The sequence below is a fragment of the Siphateles boraxobius genome, unplaced genomic scaffold, assembly GCF_051911475.1.
Source record: "Siphateles boraxobius isolate OS27281-9 unplaced genomic scaffold, OSU_SipBor_1 22, whole genome shotgun sequence".
Classification (NCBI taxonomy): Eukaryota; Metazoa; Chordata; class Actinopteri; order Cypriniformes; family Leuciscidae; genus Siphateles; species Siphateles boraxobius.
The window spans coordinates 29,159,987-29,181,027 of NW_027508833.1; the positions used below are offsets into that span (position 1 = coordinate 29,159,987).

The window sequence follows — 21,041 nt, forward strand, 5'->3', positions numbered from 1 at the left end:
AAAGATTGCCTTATATCAGCAAATACCCATTTTCTTTAGTGTATTGGGGTTGCTTAGTGTCATGTCAGAAACAGATTCCTCTGTACACATGTGAGATCACATTTTCCTACACCTCTCCTCACAGTCCTGTCTTGGTCAAGCAAAGTCGGAGTTAAAGTTAGTGTGTGAGGATCCTCTGTTGACAGTGAAATACCTCAGTACCTTCATCTGTACAGCAGCCAGAGGTGTGTTAATGACTGACTGTTTGAGGTCAGGATATATAAAGCACCTGATCCATGTGATCCATGTGATCCAAGTTCTGAGCCATGGATTTTTTTTTTAATATTGATGAGGAAAGCAGAGGATCCATGTAGTGTAGAATTTCTGGAAGCCTGAAACAGAATTTCTGCACTGATAAACTACACACTCCCTGAGTTCATAACATTTGTTCACTTTGTAGTGCGTAGACTGAATGTAAATCATTTAGTAATTTGTGAATAGTGTAGTATTTGGGATGAATTGTCTTCCTCAGTGCGTTAATAGACTTCCTCAAAGTACTGCTGACCCAGTTTGCCGTCTGCTTGCCTTTTAAGATTGCTCTTAACACTCTGGTCATTACTAATGTTTGAGTTGATTTATCAACAGTATCTGTAATATCAAAATGATAATGGTCCAAAAGTGAGGGCTCTAGAAGAACAGACAGGAAAAAATGCAGAGCAGGTAAATTCTTTGAATTTGTCTAAATTCATCAAGCAAAATACAGACAGAGCGCATTTAAAGTGCTTTTTGAACATTTGGCTTTTTGCTTAATTTATTTACAGCCTTGAAAAAGCAAACAAAAGACAATTAATTGAAGTTGTTCATATTTGATATTAATCACAATGTTCCATTATGTTGATTGCTTGTAATAGGACGAAAAGGGGTGTGTCTTCCTGTGCACCTTGACACAGCTAGGCTTTGGCGGCAGGCCTCCACAAGGTCTACCTTTTCATTCCCTTACTCTCAATTCTGCTGTGCCTCCATTCACACTGCACATGCCTCATATGGAGCTGAGAGACGGCAGGGAGATAGGCAGGCAGTTTACCCCATTTTGTTTTTACCCCACTCATGGATGGTAACAGATATTTCCACTGTAGGGATCATCAGTGTCTCTGTGGTTCCCCTTTTCTCCCCAAGCATTTGTGACCCGTGCTGGCAAAATGTGTCGGAATGCGCACAAGCTAATTACGAGCTACAGGCAAAACAAGTGAAATGTCGAATTTGAGGTTTTCACAAAAATGTGTTCATTAAGCCCTCGTCTAGCGATACCAATGCCCCCAATAGTAATAAACCATCTAAAATTATCTTGATTTGTACGTTTTCTGAGAAGCTAACTTTATAAATCATGAAAAAATTCAGTTTTTCTAGCGAATTCTCAGTGGCATGAGTCTGAACCAATGAAATGTGATTTTCAAACTCATGCTGATGTAATCGAAACGATCTTACTGAAGCATGCGCACAAAGACGCTTTTCAGAAAGCGCGCAATCCCGATATACAAATATTCAGAGAATTAAAGTATTTCAAAATAATTGGAAAAATATATATCCAATTTTTTTCCCATGATATCACAATTGTTTGATTAACATTGATGAGGCAGACACAGACAGCCTATATTAAGACCTACTGTAATGCACGGATCTTACGTAATGTTACACAGTTAAGCAAATCTTAATTTAAGACATTTGGTTAACTGTTGGGGAAAAACATCTGATTTGTAACATTACATTTTTAAAACAAGATTTTAAGGTATGATTGCTGGGTGAATTTGTTTTGGAACCTTCAGAAAACCTTCAAAAATGACTTTGCTGACTTTATTTACTTAACCAATAGGTGTAGCTCAATACTTTTTTTGTCTGATTCCAACAAATCATATATCATAAAAAAATGTTTTATAGAGAATGTAAAAATAACAATAACAAATTTTTTAAAAATTTGCCAGCACGGACCACATTTCTCCTCTACCCTATTTTGTTTCTCCTCTTGATCATGCACCAGGAAATATAGCAACATCACATGTGAACAATAAAGACTTTGCGTGCTGTTGCAGTGTTTTTTGGCCTTGCCCTTTTTCTTTATATTTATTTTTATTTTTAAACCTCTTAACCACCTAAAAATTAAAGGTGAAAAGATCCTGGTGATTTGAGAAAGCGAAATCTGTCTGTATGCAATAAACCTACCTCTCCAGGCCTCACCTTTAATACATTCACATAGTGTATGATCTGTATTCCATGTTTTGCTTTAACACATTACCTTTTTGCGTCATGTTTTTCCTCTTTCCTCATTCTATCCCTACAGTCGAAATGCTGATGATCCAAATAACACTAGTGATCATGACAAGGACACTAATGCACCATGAATTCCCTCTTAAAAGCAGCATGGTGGCAGTCTTAAGGCAGTCTATAGACCCAAACCTGTGGCTTGTCTTGCTGTTCCTGAGACCCACACCAGTTACTGGTGGAAACATTAGTGTCACTTTAAAACAGAAAGGGGTTTGGTCTTTAGTTCGCCAATGGGAAAACGTATCTATGATGATTAAAGCCTTGTGAGTGGCCATTGACTCATAAAAGAATCCTTCGGTTCTTTTTGTTTTTGGACACAGATGTTGCGTCGTTCTCCCAAGCTGCTTGCTTTGTTGTGGCCGAGCACGGAACCAAACCATTCGCTTTTTGCTATTAACGTAAAGTCTCCTTTTCCTGTCTTTCACATTCTGGTGTGACATGGCCAGAAACAGCAAAACTTCTACAGAATTTCATACAAACATTGTAAAGTTTTTATGGGGGATTTTGGACTTTTTTTTTGTTCTCTTTTTGAGTTTGTAATAAAAATTCTCACTGAAGTCAAATCTGCATGATGTTTTTTTCAATCTGAATCCATTTGAAACAAACCAAAGAATGTGTGAAAATATATTAGGCAGTTAAAGTTAAGAGCAATTTTTTTGTTTTCCTTGTTTCACGGTACAGCTCTGGCAGATTGGCTGGTTAAAGCTTGGATCCTTAAATCTTGATTTGTTCTCTTGGCATTACAGTACTATGCTCTGCAGATTCTGGAAACAGTTATTAAAACAAGATGGAAGATTCTGCCCAGAAACCAATGTGAAGGTAGGACTGACTCACAAGAATTCCCCTTACCACTTCGAGATAAACGAGTAATTCATAGCTCAGTCTAAATCAATTCTTAAGTCATAAGCAGCTCAAAGGCTGGATTTGGACAAGCAGTGAAGGGATCATTGAAATGTAGAAGTAAACCTTTCACTCTGTGACAGACTTGACTCTACAAAACGTTTTTAGCAGGCCAACACATTCATTAGAGTCAAGTGAGTGATTGCCAAGTTGAGCTGAATTCCCCTTTTAAAAATGCATGGAAGGTTGTCTGCTCAGCTTAGTGTTCATTTGTTTCCAAAAAGACTATAATCTGCTCTGTTAAAGATAAAATGAAATGGAAAACATGACGTAAGCATCTATAATTGATAAATAAAGCATCACTTAGATCATTTCTACGCTGTTCAGCTTAACCAACATTGATGTCTCAAAAACATCCAAAACATGTCTCTGTTTGAACTGTCTGTCTGCACCCAGCCAAATTAATAATAATAAAAAAAATATATATATATATCTTACACAAAGTTAAATGGATAGTTCACCCAATAACAGGGGTGGTAAAAGTACTCAAAAATTATACTCGAGTAAAAGTATATATACCTAAATAAAAAATGACTCCAGTAAAAGTAGAAAGTCCTCCATTCAAACATCACTTGAGTAAAAGTACAAAAGTATCCGATTCAAAACGTACTTAAGCACCGAAAGTAAAAAGTAAATATTCAAACTGTAAATATAAATAATTAAACAGATCAATTGTTTTGGGAGTGATATGCAATGTTTTAATTGAACAAATTATTAGATACTGCAATTAAGATTTGTTAGATTTGCAATCATAAGAGACAATGAAGCACCTTGCTGTCAGTTGGTATTATTACATGTTAAAAATACATGTGATTTTTATTATAATAACAACTTTATAATATCTTAATGATAGAAGTAAAAATATAATAAATATATAGTGCACATTTAACAAAATACTAATTTATACGAATATTAAATATATTATAAAATACTAATTTTTCTAGCCAACTAACATGCTATGGTCATTAAATGTTTTTGTTTTTTTTTCCTGAGGTAAATGTAACGTTATGTGACATTGTTCTCCAGCTGTTTTATTGACCTCTTTCCTCGGTTGAAAAACACTGATTTATTGATATTATGTAAGGTATATACATTTCGGTGAGTTGTACTGTATCTTTCAACATAGGCTACCTATTATTGTTCATTTGTGTTTATTTACAATTAACTAGTAGTAAAGAGATTAACGGCACCCCATATAGCAGGCGCTAGCTATCTGTCACGTCACATTTAAAAGCTCCAAAACGGTATTTATTGTTTAAATTTTGTAATAAAATTGACAGAATCTGAGAGCTGAGAATTTGTTCCATATCAAAAGTAACCTAATCTGTCTTGTCTGTCGGTGTCAATGTCCTCTTTGCTTCGCGATTTTTCTCTGCGTGAGAAAATGGATGCGTGTCGTGAGAGCGTGTGGAAAGTGTCAATTGCGTGAGTCTCACACTGAATGAGTGAGAGTTGGCAGCTCTGCAATAGACATGTTCCATAACATTAGCTGCATCAAACAGAAGATGTGCAAGATACAAGGGATCTCAGGATCATTGCTGGGCAGAGCTGCACCTTCACCTGTTTCTGCGGTCGTCTTCCACAATGGCGAACTGACTGCTATGTGAGCGCATGCTGGCAAAGAGCTTGCGCAATCTTTTTTTCAAAATAATACCAAGTTTTTCATTGGTTTGGAAAGCCAGTGTAATAAATACTTGGAGCAGGCATGGGGAAATGTAACGGAGTAAAAAGTAAACTTTGTCTTTAATATTGTAGTGGAGTAAGTGTAAAAGTAGATGCAAATAAAACATACTCAAGTAAAGTACAGATCCCCGAAAAAAATACTTAAGTAAAGTAACGAAGTATTTCTACTTCGTTACTTAACACCACTGCCCAATAATGTACATTGTCATCATTTACCCACCCTCAAGTTGTTCCAAAATAAATTGTTCTTCTGCTGAACACCACCACCACCCCCCACCCCCACCCCCCCCCCACCCCCATACTTTGAAGTCAATGGTGTCCGTCAACTGTTTGGTTACCCATATTCTTCGAAATATCTTCTTTTGTGTTCAGCAGAGGAAAGAAATTCATACAGGTTTGGAACAACTTGAGGGTGAGTAAAAATGTAGTTAGTAGGATTGGAAGTATGATTTAGCAGATCTGCAGATAATCAGACAGTAACAAGTCTTCTGAGAAGAGCTGCTTCCATCTGAATGGAGAGCTAATTGGGTTATATGCTGTCTTACTGTATGCATTGACGCTCTTCACTGCTCTGCTTTATTTCAGGCATTAAAAAGTATGTTGTGGGGCTCATTATCAAGACATCATCAGATGCAGCCAATGTTGAGGTCAGTGAACGTCCACTTATTTTGTTTACTGTCTTCCTGTGGTTGATGTCTGTTTTATTTATGCTCTGCCTCCTTTCAGAAAGAAAAGGTGTACATTGGAAAACTCAACATGATATTAGTACAGGTGAGTTTTGTTTGAATACTTTTTCTTAGTGCACATTAGAGGGATTCATAGCCATTCATAATGATGATGTGGGGCCATATATTTGATGACTCCATTAAAAATGTCTGTTACCCTTCATGCTACTTGATGTGTTCGTGTTTAGATCCTGAAGCAGGAGTGGCCAAAACACTGGCCCACATTTATCAGTGACATTGTTGGTGCAAGCCGCACCAGTGAGAGCCTTTGCCAGAACAACATGATCATTCTGAAACTCCTCAGTGAGGAGGTGTTTGACTTCTCCAGTGGCCAGATGACACAAGTGAAAGCCAAACACCTGAAGGACAGGTGAGACCGCATTAAAAGAGAATAACTGTCATATTTTATGGTTTATTTTTAAATGGGGGTGACCCCGAATAGTCAAAGATTCGATGTTTCGATAGGAGGAGCTTGATTCGACTACCAATCTCATGGTCGAATCTTCGCAGAGGTGTTATGAAACGAGGATCATGCCATTTTGGCTATATGGGGGTGCTCAATGCCTGATCTAACTACCGGTTTTCTGCCAATAAGTTAATATACAGCCTATCATTATAATGCTGTAAATAAAAATGTGAAAAGAAGCTTTTAATAAATATTTTTAACGTGCGTGAATAAATCCAACCACCCTGTGAGAGATTTAAGTTTTACTTTTCATGAACCGTGACCGATAGAGGAGCATCTTGGCGGCTGGGATTTAAATCTTTAACAATGCCTAGGATAAGAAAATCTCAAGTGTGGATGCACACCATCAGGAGGATATTCTCCAAGGCTGGATTTAGCATCAGGAAAACCATGATCGCACTTCTGGCGGCCAACGTTAACAAAGTGTTTTTCCTCAGGACATTCTAAACGTGAAAAACGCTTAAAGGCCACTTTAACGTGGCTTAATGTATATTAATGTATACAGTGATGTTATATAGTATGCTTTATTAATAAGGTGTGTACGGAATTTGATCTTTTAATATAAATAATAATATATAAGCCGTTAAGTATTTTTTCATGCGCACATCATTTGAAAAGACTCAAATGGACACAGACAGAGTGAAAGACTAGATTTTTTTTGATTTTTTGATTTCAAAACATTATAGCTGGTTCTAAGCAGATTTTTGTAGGCTGTGAACATGTTTAGCTAAAAAGGCTGCCACTCTAGTTTAGCAATTATTGTTTTCTCTGCAGTTAAAAAGACAAAGTTGACAATTCTGGCTCTTCGTTATTTTAATAATTTCTTTATTTTAATTTTATTTATTGATCACTCAGTGTTATCTAATTTAACTATTTGTGGCTTGTGTTTTGAATATATGTTCCCCTGCACTTTAGGCATTTTGCACACATTTGTTCTGCACCATGTGACTTGATTCTGACTTATTTTGTTTTTTATTTTTATTTATTAGAAAGGTATATTCTGTTCTAATTTAATTTAGTAAATTAATTGTTTATTATTTTTCGGTGCATCGATGTTGCGCTGTACTTGGAGTGTAAGTGTACTTAAACTCACAATTTAGCCGATTTAATTTGATTTGCCGACATGATGATTAGACTATTTGTTGACTATAGGCAAGACTTGAAGATTCTGCTTCCACTGTGAAAATCCTTAGTCGGGGACACCCCTATTAGTAAATTAGGTCATATTCACATTACTTCTTGTTAATTCATCTGTATTGTTTTGTGATCCATCTGCAGCATGTGCAATGAGTTCTCTCAGATATTCCAGTTGTGCCAGTTTGTGATGGTATGTATTGTTTTTCTCTCATACAAAAAAAGTTTGTGAAAGTATATGCAGACTTTCTCTTAATCATTTAAACACTCTCTTAATTGTTTTTCAGCTTTTCTAGTTAATTATTAAATAATGAACTAACAATCTAGTGTTTTTAATTTGTGATGTGGCAACATAATTCTCATAAAGCTCAAAAGAAATCTCAGATTTTAATGTCACAGGAATAACATTTTAAAATTGAACCATAAGTTTGATTTGCATATGCATACAACTCATGTTAATGGCTGAGTTTTTATTGGCTTGAGAAATTTGTAAACATTTTATCTACAATTTTTAGGAAAATTCCCAGAATGCCCCACTTGTGCATGCTACCTTGGAGACTCTGCTAAGGTTTCTCAACTGGATTCCCTTGGGCTATATCTTTGAAACTAAACTCATCAGTACTCTGGTGTACAAGGTAACATATCTAAAGGTTTTATTAATATTACAGACTTTGTGAAGAACTAGGAATATAGTTGTTTAATTACTTCATTTTTACCTTTACTCATAAGTAACTCATATAAACCAACACTCATTCATCCTTTTATTAAAAAAACAATATTGGGCTGCAGAATGCATCAATTGACCTATTAGAATTAATTGTTCCAGACAATAGTGTAATAACTATATTTAAAGTGTATGTGTTTTTTTGTTGTACAATTAAATAGTACAGTTAAATAGATTCATGCATTAACAACTACAAAGATTGTATTTCACACCTACAAGCAGTTGTCTTTGAGGTACTTGTTGACCCCTCTTCTCTATTGGGTTGATTTGTAGTTTTTAAACGTGCCGATGTTTCGCAATGTGACTCTGAAGTGCTTGACTGAAATAGCAGGAGTCAGTGTCAGCCAGTACGAAGAGCAGTTTGTCAGTCTCTTCACTCTGACTATGATGCAGCTCAAACAGGTAACCTCTTTTTAAATCTAAGTAAAATTCCCATATACCCATTGGTCTTGGGCTAGTCTGATGTTCTCTTTCTTACTTGTGTTTTGAAGATGCTTCCACTGAACACCAACATCCGGCTGGCATATGCAAACGGTAAAGATGATGAGCAAAACTTTATTCAGAACCTCAGCCTGTTCCTCTGCACCTTCCTTAAAGAGCACGGACAGCTGATAGAAAAGAGACTGAACATCAGAGAGACGCTTATGGAGGTATGCACAGACTGAACTTGGTTATGGAGAATCAACCTCAGTCTCTTTGCTGATTAGATGCCATTGTGTTAAGACCCTGTTTGTTGTTCTGTTCAGGCTCTACATTACATGTTGCTGGTGTCAGAGGTGGAGGAGACAGAGATCTTTAAGATCTGTTTGGAGTACTGGAACCACCTTGCAGCTGAGCTGTACAGAGAGAGTCCTTTCTCAACGTCCACTTCTCCCCTACTCTCAGGCAGCCAACACTTTGATGTACCGCCCCGCAGACAGCTCTACCTACCTGTCCTGTCTAAGGTTAGCTCACATACAAAAAATTCAAGATGAAATTCAATTTTTTAGGTAGACACAATAAGGGTTTTTGTGTTACTGTTTTGCAGGTGCGTTTGTTGATGGTGAGCCGCATGGCCAAGCCAGAGGAAGTGCTGGTGGTGGAGAACGATCAGGGGGAGGTGGTTCGAGAGTTCATGAAGGATACCGACTCCATCAACCTCTACAAGAACATGAGGGAGACGCTTGGTGAGCGCTATGCTCCTTGAACTATGAATGCAGATTTTTTTTTTGCCCACTAATCTGTGTTTATTATAAGTGTCATCATATTTCTCTCTGCAGTCTATCTTACCCATCTGGATTATGCCGACACAGAGCGTATTATGACAGAAAAGCTTCATAATCAGGTGAATGGTACAGAGTGGTCCTGGAAGAACCTGAACACGCTATGCTGGGCTATTGGTTCCATCAGTGGAGCCATGCATGAAGAGGATGAGAAGCGGTTCCTCGTCACTGTCATAAAGGTGCAGAAATCTTAAAATGATAAAGTCATTGTAAAATCTTGTAATGAAAAATAAGAACCATAACAATGTTCCCACGTCATCTACAGGACCTGCTGGGTCTATGTGAGCAGAAGAGAGGCAAGGATAACAAGGCCATCATTGCCTCCAACATCATGTACATCGTTGGCCAGTACCCACGATTCCTACGTGCGCACTGGAAATTCCTGAAGACTGTTGTCAATAAATTGTTTGAGTTTATGCATGGTGAGTCACAAATGCTTTGAGCCTTAAAATAGAATCAAAGATTTGCATCTGTATACAGCTGTGTTATCTTTTGGTCTTTGATGTCAGATTTGATTACACATATACTGCAGATGTTGCATTTCAGTCATTTATCGAGCAGCTCGGTAATAATGAATAAAGTTGAGCTTCTAGTTTTAGCTTGATAAAAAAAACACGATTACATCAGTTCTTTTACAGTTATATTTGACTATTTATTCTTCTCAGAAACCCATGATGGAGTTCAGGATATGGCGTGTGACACGTTCATAAAGATAGCTCAGAAGTGCAGGAGGCATTTTGTGCAGGTGCAGGTTGGAGAGGTGATGCCTTTCATTGATGAGATCCTCAACAACATCAACACCATCATCTGTGACCTTCAGCCCCAGCAGGTATCAAATAACCCCATCTGTCTCAGTTAGCCTGCTCCATGTGTAACTGACACATTATGCTTTAGATATCTACAACATCTGAAAAGTTCTTGTTGCTCTGCTGGACTTGAGCGACCATTTGTTGTTCGCAGGTGCATACATTTTACGAGGCTGTCGGCTATATGATTGGAGCACAGACTGACCAGGCTGTACAGGAACACCTAATAGAGAAGTACATGTTGTTGCCTAACCAGGTGTGGGACAGCATCATTCAGCAGGCCACCAAGGTCTGTGTTTTTTTTTTCTCAAACATCAAATTTTGTTCCATGAAACTTTTTAAGACTGACCTTAAATTTATGGTGTTATCCTGCTATAGAATGTGGACATCCTGAAGGACCCGGAGACAGTGAAGCAGTTGGGCAGCATCCTGAAGACTAACGTCAGAGCGTGTAAAGCCGTGGGACACCCTTTTGTTATTCAGCTGGGTCGCATCTACCTGGACATGCTCAATGTATACAAGTGCCTCAGTGAAAACATCTCTGCTGCCATCCAGACCAACGGTGTGTTTTTCTTTAGACAATCAAATCTCTATATCTTTATCATATGTGTGTGCAGGGCATGTGTTTAAGACAAGGAGAAAGTTTAATTCTAGAGTTACCATATCAATGTGTATATGCATCTCTGTTGGTTGTTTCAGAGTGACAGATCAGCATTGAACTGAAGTCAGTCTGATTATACAAACTCGCCTAGCGGGAAGACAAAAGGCTGTCACAGAGCTTAGTGCTATGTGTGTGTGTGTACAGAAGCCCATTAAAGGGCTGTCTGAGCAGCTATATATAGCACTGTAGGTAGAACAGAATGAGTAAAGTTTAACTAAATAGTTGCCTAAAGAAAATTCTTACTAATGAGAAAGTCTGACTTTCTCTGAATACTATAATGCATGGCATAAACAGTATATAATAGAATTCACTCAAAAACCACAAGTGCTTTGTTTATGCCTGTTTATTTGATTTGTTTTTTTTATAGGTGAGATGGTGACAAAGCAGCCTCTCATCAGGAGCATGCGCACAGTGAAGAGAGAGACTCTGAAGCTGATCTCAGGCTGGGTCAGCCGCTCCAATGACCCACAGATGGTGAGACACAAATCACAGCTTTTAGGTAGGGATGCACCGAGATGAAAATTCTGGGCCAAAACAGAAAATTATTTATTTATTATTTTAAATTGCCGCTTTTTTTATAATTGTATTATATTAGACTTTTTAATGAAATTTAATCATTTTAATGATACTGAATTTAAGAAATACAAGCCAATAAAATAACTAAACTTTTATTGAAAGTAAAATTGGACAGAAAATATATTAATATTAAATATCAATATATTATTCTTTATTCAGTTTTATGCAACAAAATCAGATTTAAAAGATATATTTTTTGACCAGTTCCCCAAATAATATATTGTCCTACAAAGCTGCTATTATTGGAGCATGTGAGCAGAGCGTAGCAGGGAGCAGATCAGTGAACAAGAGGGTAGCCTCATTTTACCAGCATTGCCCAGCACGGCTATACCACACCATGATACTGCACAGTAGGGCTATTTCAAACAGAATCAAACTGTGACATGGAGAAGCATAAGGGTGCATCGCTAGCATTAGCATTAGTAAGCCCAGCTAAACCCAGAGATGTGGCTAAACCCGCCACAGTGTACAGCACTGAAGTTTAGACTCATTTTGGCTACCACTATAAAGAAACTACAAAGGAGATCGACAAGAGTCATTTTGTTTGCTAAATAAGCCATGCCAAATACAATACTTGGGAAACATTGAATCTGAGAGCTCATTTAACATCCCGACACCATCCGCACTGCTGAGTGCGACGTTTCAATAGAATATGTAAATATGTGCTCCACGCTTTCCTCTCAATAACAAAATAAACGTGCAACAAAAATGACAGCAGTGGCAGCAGCAAGAAAGCAACTGATCATAGTGATGTTGATGTTTGCACAAGCTCTGCAATTCAGTACTCCAGTGAAGGCATGTTTAGTTATATAGCACTTTATACAATAGATTTCTTTAAAGCAAGCAGCATTACAGTATTACATACATTTTATTAAAGTGTCATGCAGTCATGGAGTGGACAATGCACTTTCTAGGGGCTTAACGGTACACAAAACTGACGGTTCGGTACGTACCTCGGTTTTGACGTCACGGTTTGGTACAGCAGGGGGGGACAAAACTAAACATATAATTGCATCTATTTTTAATTAAACCATGGTTTACTGAAAAATTGCTGCTGAGGGCGGGGCTATTTCGGTACGCCATGAGAGTATCCATGAGGTTTAATGTTTGAATATCGTTACACCCCTAGCACTTTCTGTTGTTAAAAACTTTAGAAATTAAAACGTCTCAGTAACGTATGGTAACCCTCGTTCCCAAAGGAGGAAACGGAGACATAAGTCAGAAGTGATTCTGACAAATGAGCATCGCTTGCGAGAGCCTATCTGCTTCGAGTGAAACTAAACGAGCCAATGCACATTGGCATGCGATAATTGCACCAGCTGCTGTGCATCGCAGTGCAATCATATAATGAGCAGCAGGTGCATCGCATCCTTGTTTTTCCGCTGAGGAGCCGGACCTGTGACTTGGCCGTACAGTGGAAGCTCAGCAATTGTGGCGAGGGGACTTACATCTCCGTTCCCTCCTCGGGGAACGAGCGTTACCATACGTAACTGAGACGTTCCCCTTCGTCAGCTCACTACTACGTAAGTCAGAAGTGATTCTGACGAATGGGGATATCTACCAAAATGCCACGGCTGCTGGTCCTTCCAGCGCTCCGCTTGAGTCTCCTGGCCTGACCGCAGTGTAAGGCAGAAGTAGGAGCTCTAAGCAGAGAAGGTCAGTCACTGTTGTTCCGCAAGACCCACTCAGTGTGACAGTGAATACATAAAAAAAAAAAAAAAGAACAAATATGACCGTAGCATACATCTTCTCCAATGTGATATATTATACAAACCAAAATTTTAAATGTTTTATATATATATATATATATATATATATATATATATATATATATATATATATATATATATATATATATATATATATATACAGAACAAATTGTTATATATATATACACTTTAAACTATCACAGCACACTTAAAGTTAACTATTGACGACAGGAAATAAAATAAAAAACAAGGATCTAAGATATGAAGGATCTAAGATCTTTCTCTTATGCATTCATCTAATTTTTAAACTAAAATCTTGATTTTAGAGACGTTTTTCATCATGAGACTTTATTAGCCAGCTCAAGGCTTTTCTGTGTCGTGCGTTTGATAGATCCAGTATTTCTGTCTCTGTGCAGATCATTCTGTTATACCTGCTTCAGGTCCGTCAGTTTGGAATTGTTCAGATTAGCGCTGTCCTTACACAACACACACTTATCCGCTCATCCTTTAAGCCTGTCTGCGCATGTGTTTATTGTTCATACTCTAGGTGGGGGAGAACTTTGTTCCTCCGCTGTTGGATGCTGTGCTCATTGATTACCAGCGTAATGTCCCAGCAGCAAGAGAACCGGAAGTGCTTAGTACCATGGCAACAATCGTAAACAAACTGGGTGGACACATTACTGGAGAGATCCCTCAGATATTTGATGCAGTGTTTGAGTGCACATTAAACATGATCAACAAAGTAAGCTGCCCTTATTTATCCATCAACATTGCGTGATAAACCAGACTGCATTTGTGTATTTTTATGAAGAACCTTTTGAAATGTGTCTATTGTTTGGAATTGTGAAGTGCATAATATCCTTTATTTTTGTTTAGGATTTTGAAGAATACCCAGAACACCGGACGCATTTCTTCTATCTGCTGCAGGCGGTGAACTCTCACTGTTTCCCAGCATTCCTGGCTATCCCACCAGCCCAGTTTAAGCTTGTGCTTGACTCCATTATATGGGCTTTTAAACACACTATGAGAAACGTGGCAGACACTGGTGAGAACACGGATGCACTCATCACAGTCAGATGTCAGATTTACCCTAATCATTTATCATAACATGTATACAACAACTGTACAATGAAAAATGTCACGTAGGCCTTCAGATTCTCTACACGCTGCTGCAGAACGTGGCCCAGGAGGAGGCGGCAGCTCAGAGCTTCTATCAGACATACTTCTGTGACATCCTACAACACATCTTCTCTGTTGTCACGGATACATCACATACAGCCGGTCAGTACTGGCCACCCTCACCTTTCTCTTTTTATAATTTTTTTTTTTTTTTGCCTGAACACTGTGTAACCATGTAGTAATCATGAGTGTAAGTTTTTTTAGAATAATCATTAAAATAATGCAGGAATAATCAATTGAATGATTTAATAGTTCATATAAATTTCTAAAATTATTATTTTCTAATTTAACTTTAATTATGAATGATTTAAAAATCTTTAACTGCTCAGATTAGGGTTGGGCGGTATTTCGGTAATATCGTATACCGCGGGGTCTTAAAATAGCAACGGTATCAGTTTCAATACCGTCATTACCGGCACTTATATATAATAAATAAATGTAATTTATTCAATGCCTAAAAATGCTTATGTAGTTGTCATCAAGTGACAGTGTGGAGGAGAAAGAGAGAGAGAGAGAAGGGAGAGGCGGTAAATACTGACGAGGCAATTTGTAAATGTTGCAATAAAAAAGGTGACCGCGAGAGATGGAAACACCTCTAACCTAATGTCGCATCTCCGAAACAACCACCCACTCACTGCTGCGAGGATGCATTTTGCCCCGAGTTCATTAAATAAGCGCATTAGTTTATATTTGTTAAAATATTATAATGTTATTTTTTTTACGTTGATAATGAAAACTGAACAGCACGAGTAAGATGGGATGCATCGGGAGTCAGACATTGACCACTTAATTAAGTTTCATTTTGTAAAAGGCCTTTCTTTAAAGTGAATTTCGTTTTGTATAAATTGTATCTTAATTTTAATATATTTTTTTATCAACCAATAATAAATAAGAATCAAATATAGCAGACAACATAATCATGACATGATCTTGCGCTGGCGCGCCGCGCTCACTTGCATTGAAATCTCATCATAAATTAACCGAAACTCAGTGTATGTCTCACAGAGATGACAGATAGGCATGTATCTAAATAAAGCTTGAAATTTCATTAAAAGAAACAATTCAAAACGAAAAGAAATAGGCCACTCGCTGATTATTTAATCCATGATGTGCATTTCTCTCTATGCGCGTTCATACGGAAATGGCGATCATCAAATTAAACGAAACTATTCAAAACGAAAAGAAATAGGCTAGCCTACTCTCTGATTATGTAATCCATGATGTGCATTTCTCTCTATCGTTCACTATGGAGATGGCGATTCGTCAATTTCTTTAAACGAAACAATTCAAAAGGAAAAGAAATATAGGCAGCATACTCTCTGATTAATCCATGATGTGCATTTCTCTCTATAGGCGTGTTCACTACGGAGATATCAATCGTCAATTTCTTTAAACGAAACAATTCAAAACGAAAAGAAAAAGGCTAGCCTATACCTTCTGATTATGTAATCCATGATGTGCATTTCTCTCTATATATGCTCGTTCACTAGGTGATGGCGATCGTCAACTTAATCTTTGCAGCACTGACAGAAAAGTTGTATTAATAAAAATCAATGGACGCGTGTCACCGGATTTACAAATTCACTTCTTGCGTGTTGCTTGTTAATTTAATTTAAATTAATTAATAAAATGAATACAATTGCCATAATTAAAATAATTAAATATTATTAATTGTCCCATTTTTGCTCATTTATAAATAGTATTTATATCTACCACCCCCTCAGCACCTGGGTTAAAAAATTATTTGGCGCCACCATATTATAACGGCCCACGTATTAAAAATAGTCGAGTCTTAATAGGGCTACGGCTCATATTACATTTAATGCCGTCAGCCGGGATCAGACACAACGTGCACGGGTTGGCCTTGATTTTTTTTTTGTGTGTTTTTTTTGCCCGATCTGGTATTCAGTTTCTGAACGGTGTAGGCACAAGCCAACAGTTTGGTGACGCTGTCTGAGCCTTATGTCATAATTTTTAATTAGTCACGGTAATACCGTATACCCCGGTAAAATAGGGAGGAGGTTTGACGGTATCAAAATTTGGATACCGCCCAAGCCTAGCTCAGATATTTACTGATTTATATCCAGTGAAAATGAAAGTTATAGCCACGTTGTTGTTTTTTTCTTCATCCTTAATAGAGTTTTAGTGTTTTTTTATTATAAAATGAAAATACTTTTTTTATAGTGACATGATTAAATCTGTAAATGCCTCCGTTTGTTCAACCTCTGCATATTTTGTCATCCAGGTTTGACCATGCACGCTTCTATTTTGGCGTACATGTTTAACCTTGTTGAGGAAGGAAAAATCAGTGCAACTCTGAACCCCACAAACCCAGTAAACAACCAAGGATTTATCCAGGAGTATGTGGCCAACTTGCTCAAATCAGCTTTCCCCCACTTACAAGAGTGAGTATCCTACAAACTAATGCTCCACAAGAACTTGCGCACTCCAAAGACTGCATCTGGAGATGCACTGCATGAAATGTCACTTTAACAATTACAGTAGCATCATATCTTTGGAAAGTGTGACGTTCCAAAACATTTAGGGCCATTGTATGTTCTTGGCAGGTGTTGTCTTAACATGTGGATTTATTAAAGAAATATGTAGATTGTTCTTTGCAATTGGTTAAATGTTACACAACATATCTCTTAGGTTCATATCTCTAAGCTTGTTCTCTCTCAGTAGATGGCTTGCTCTGAATAATTAGTAAATTTGCTATTGCTGTAGTTCTGACTGTATGTTTGTTTTCATTTTCTTTGTAGTGCCCAGGTGAAAGTATTTGTGACTGGCCTGTTCAGTTTAAACCAAGACATCCCAGCATTCAAAGAACACTTGAGGGATTTCCTTGTACAGATCAAGGTGAGCTGCAAGCCGTTTATCCTACGTAGAACCATAATAGTTAATAGCATAATAATGGTTATTGAAATATGTTGTCTTTGTAATGGGCAAATAAATCTGTTTTGATATCAGCAGTAACTAGTGCAAAGTGCCCGTGCAAAATCAGTTTTTGTGTCTGTTTTTAGTAATTGTTGCTTTTGGTGTTTTTGAGTGCTCATTGTTACAATTAAACAGCAAAAGTTCAGTGACATTTTTATTTGTGCATGGTAGAAAGCAAATACTGATACTGACACGACAGACAATAAATGTGGAAAATTGAACTACATGATTCAGGGAGCAGGCTACTCAATGAGCTCTGAGAAAATGCTACGCTTGAGCAAACAGTTTGTGAATAGGCTACTACAAATGATGGCCGTGAATAAAATATAATATTCACAAGTTAACAGTTTAGCTTATGCCTGGCACACACTTAAGGAGAATCTTTGCAGATTTTCTTCCCTCAAATCTTAAACATGCTCACACTACAAGATTTGAAAATCGTGGCGCATCACACACCACACAATGTTATTAAGATTATCGTGCCTGAGGAAGGACCTTGATATGATTCTACCATGATCACGCAACAGATCGGAAACGGAAAAGTGGATGTAAACTAAATATTTGTCCTTCATATCAAGTTATATTCGTGAAAAGGTTGCCGTGACCAAGGAAAGCGAAATCTTTAAAAAAAAAATCATCCTTTTAACATTTTAAGGATATTTCTAATGAATGGCAAGGCAACGGTTCGAGAGATATGCGAATAACAGACACACAGACAGACAAACGTTCCTGTAATTTATAGATAGATAGTGCTTATGTGGATGAGAGTTCATGGATCGAGGAAGTGGATATGGTGTGAGAGAATGCGTGCTGTCCCTTTGACCTTTAAGGGATCGTGAAGCATGGTGTAACTAAATGGGTCATCTGGAGTGCATAGGGACAGAGGCTGTGTGTGAGATGGAGAGAAGGCAATTACGGCAGAGATGACAGCATACTGGCAGAGCAGTCAGTGCAAGCAGAACCCACTAAATGCTCACACGTTTCTTTGTGTACCTGCAGGAGTTTGCAGGCGAGGACACCTCTGATCTTTTTCTGGAGGAGAGGGAGGCTTCGCTGCGCCAGGCGCAGGAGGAAAAACACAAGCTGCAGATGTCTGTGCCTGGCATCCTCAACCCTCATGAAATACCAGAGGAGATGTGCGATTGAGTTCTCATGCAAACACACAGTGCACACACTTCGCTGACTCCTAAACAAACTAAACACACAGCTAAAGTGGTGTTGTGGCTACTCTTCTGTGGGCCCCCTGTGTGTTTTCTCATAAGTGTGTGTGTGTGTATGAGTACTTTAGGATCTTCCTGTGAGGAGGCGATTTCTGCACTTGGCTGTCTCTTGACCAAAACAATGCCAATATGTAAACGATACCGTCACCCAGTGGCCCTTTTTGCATAGTATGTGTTTCATACACACTTTTATGTATTACCTTTCCATTGTTAACTGCTTACGTTTGGTCACTGTAATCCAAACGATGCATGAAGTGTCACATCTGTACAATTAACTCGCTTGTGCTCGCTTTTTTTCATTGCCCCTCTCCCCTTCTATTTCCTCCTCATGTATTTGTTTATGTATATTATCATGTATAAAGACCAGCGTGCAGTTTGTTGTGTTTGCAGAGAGCTGTATGTGTTCTGGCAACAGGTAGATGGTACCTAGTGTCAGTGTGTGGGCCAATGAGCTGCGCACAGAGCCAGCCAATGAGAATGTCAACGAATGTCTGTGATTGGTGAGTTTGCAGAGGTGCTGCATGCTCATTGGCCGGCTCTTCGTGTGTTGGGAAGCCAGAAGTGGTCCAGGACTAAAGTAGCTCTCAGCAGAATGTGAAGTAGATCGCTGAGTTGAACGGTCTGATAGATGCTGCTGTGGTTGTGAGTGGGACTTTGAAGTGGCGCTCCATTTGCTTTTTCTACACGGGAGTGTTCAGCTGCCCTCTATGTGTTCATATCAGCATCATTGTACAGCATCTTTACTACCATGGGAACACACAGATGTTTCGTCCTGTTTTGTTGTGGGTGTGCGAGCGTGCGTGCGTGCGTGTTGTCGCTAAGCCGACATCAGGTTTTTTGTTTTCCTCAATGAGGACGGTTGCTCCTTTTGTGAGCTTTCATTAAATTGAAGTTTAAAAAAGTGGTTGAAATATTTATGGGTTCTTGTAGGCTACACCTTTATAACTGCTCATGTTAACTCACTCAGAAGACTGCTTTGGAGTTTTTCAAATTGTACTAATTTACATTGTTTACCATGCTGTAGTGCTGCAGGACACTACTTAGAGCAAAATAAATCTCAGTTTACATTTAATTTTGTATTTTTGCATTTTTCAATTTTATCATCAAGTCCTGTCCAAATATAAAACACGATTTGTATTCAGAGAAAAAGACGTAAATGCCAACATTCTCATTAGGAAGTAGAATGTACCAATCCAAAAACTGATAATCAGTGGTGAATTTCCCATTTAATATGTGTTGCATTTGTTGTGAATCTTTTTGAACTGATTAAAGTTGGAAGAATTTTATAATTCTGTCTGATTTCTCTTGGGTTTGTCTATCTTTCGGGTAAATTCATAGCTGGAGATATGAAGTACATTACAGGGATAATTTAAAAAATAAAAAATTGTCATTTATTTTTATTTATTTTTTGTCTACAATTAGTCACTGGGGTGCAGTGTTGTTTGGACTCTGCCCCCTGCAATATTCAAAATACCATTACTATTTATATATTATTATAGTGTTTATTAATGTTTTGAACTAGCTTTCATTTTTATATTTTCAGTTTAAGTTTTAATAATTTTATGTACTTTTGCAATTTGTGTTAGTTTTTTTATGGCTTTAAATTTGTTTTATTTCAGTTTAGTAGTCAACTTCACTATTTCAGTTGGTTGCTATAGGAAACATTTCTAATTGTGTTTAAAGTTTTGCATCTAATATTTATTTTAAACTATTTTTAATAGTTTTATTTAATAACAACACTGTTTCACAGAAGAATGTCTAACTTGTTTGGAATGACATGAGGGTGAGTAAATGACAGAATTCTTGAGTGAACTAAGGGATAGTTCACTCAAGAATTCTATCATTTACTCACCCTCATGTCATTCCAAACCAACTGCTATAGGCCCAACACCCGTCCTCCACCTGCTTGGATCTAGCAGCTGAGATCCATTTCCTCACTAATGCTTCTCCTGGGCTGTGGTTTAAATGAACCTCGTCATCCACTGAGTTCTATCAGTATCCTGCTGTTTGAACAGATCTCGACAGCGATGTGACTGGCACGGAAGAACAGTGTTGAGTTTCTCCTCTGGTGCAGTTTCCTTGAAACGTTCTACTCTGATATGCACATCCCAAGAATCGCATCTCGTTTTGTGTTCTCACGAGTGATGTATCGTCAGAGACGCAGGCCTCATTTGACGTGCCATGACAGTTGTTTGAATGCATCACTGCTGTTTGTTTTTGCCTGTGCCACATCCCGCACAGCTCTGGAGATATGATTCAACCAAGTCTCTGGAGTTCCCTGGGAATGTGTTTAGGACTAGAACTTTCAGAAGTGAAGTTCTGAAGCCTTTGAAGTTCTAGAACTCTGAAAATTAGAATTTGGTTAGAAGTTTTTTAACTGGTTCTGCGATGTATTATAATCTATATCATGTGAGGTTGTGTGACATGTTAGTTGCCTGCAATAAAATTCACTCCCAAGGAAAGATGAGCTCTCTCCTCCTGACCCACTTTGCATTTGCAACCGGAATCCGGTCTGGGGGGGGGGTTCCAGTACGACGACTTCCAGAAATGCTGTTCGGAGGTCAATCCAGTCCACAACCCCTACTCATTTAAACAGGCAGCTTAGTTTTTAACAAAACCTGTTTATCATTTTATTTCTCAAAGTATTTTAGTATTTAACGTATGTAAAGTGTATTTTATACACACACACACATATATATATATATATATATATATATACACACACACCCCAGCCCCCCCCCCCCCAAAACAAGTCGCTGTT

At 37.9% G+C, this 21,041-nt stretch overlaps 1 protein-coding gene across 7 annotated transcripts in view; it reads left to right on the forward strand.

The window, feature by feature from the left end:
* xpo1b (exportin 1 (CRM1 homolog, yeast) b) overlaps positions 1-19,569 on the forward strand; it is a 24,300-nt gene extending 4,731 nt beyond the window's left edge. For 5 of the 7 annotated variants that reach the window (XM_077239500.1, XM_077239501.1, XM_077239502.1 and 2 more), the window contains 22 exons: positions 3,045-3,117; positions 5,467-5,528; positions 5,608-5,652; positions 5,795-5,976; positions 7,351-7,399; positions 7,722-7,841; positions 8,204-8,332; positions 8,422-8,580; positions 8,677-8,874; positions 8,958-9,096; positions 9,190-9,371; positions 9,458-9,614; positions 9,858-10,021; positions 10,153-10,287; positions 10,377-10,560; positions 11,027-11,133; positions 13,492-13,686; positions 13,821-13,989; positions 14,091-14,225; positions 16,369-16,528; positions 16,886-16,982; positions 18,060-19,569. In XM_077239500.1, the coding sequence (XP_077095615.1) occupies positions 3,045-3,117; positions 5,467-5,528; positions 5,608-5,652; positions 5,795-5,976; positions 7,351-7,399; positions 7,722-7,841; positions 8,204-8,332; positions 8,422-8,580; positions 8,677-8,874; positions 8,958-9,096; positions 9,190-9,371; positions 9,458-9,614; positions 9,858-10,021; positions 10,153-10,287; positions 10,377-10,560; positions 11,027-11,133; positions 13,492-13,686; positions 13,821-13,989; positions 14,091-14,225; positions 16,369-16,528; positions 16,886-16,982; positions 18,060-18,206 (2,988 nt within the window). In that variant the 3' untranslated portion in view covers positions 18,207-19,569. Of the gene's footprint in view, positions 1-624; positions 700-876; positions 958-3,044; positions 3,118-5,466; positions 5,529-5,607; positions 5,653-5,794; positions 5,977-7,350; positions 7,400-7,721; positions 7,842-8,203; positions 8,333-8,421; positions 8,581-8,676; positions 8,875-8,957; positions 9,097-9,189; positions 9,372-9,457; positions 9,615-9,857; positions 10,022-10,152; positions 10,288-10,376; positions 10,561-11,026; positions 11,134-13,491; positions 13,687-13,820; positions 13,990-14,090; positions 14,226-16,368; positions 16,529-16,885; positions 16,983-18,059 lie in introns of those variants that run through there. The other 2 variants (XM_077239503.1, XM_077239504.1) reach the window with 2 other exon arrangements.
* The last annotated feature ends 1,472 nt before the right edge of the window (positions 19,570-21,041 follow it).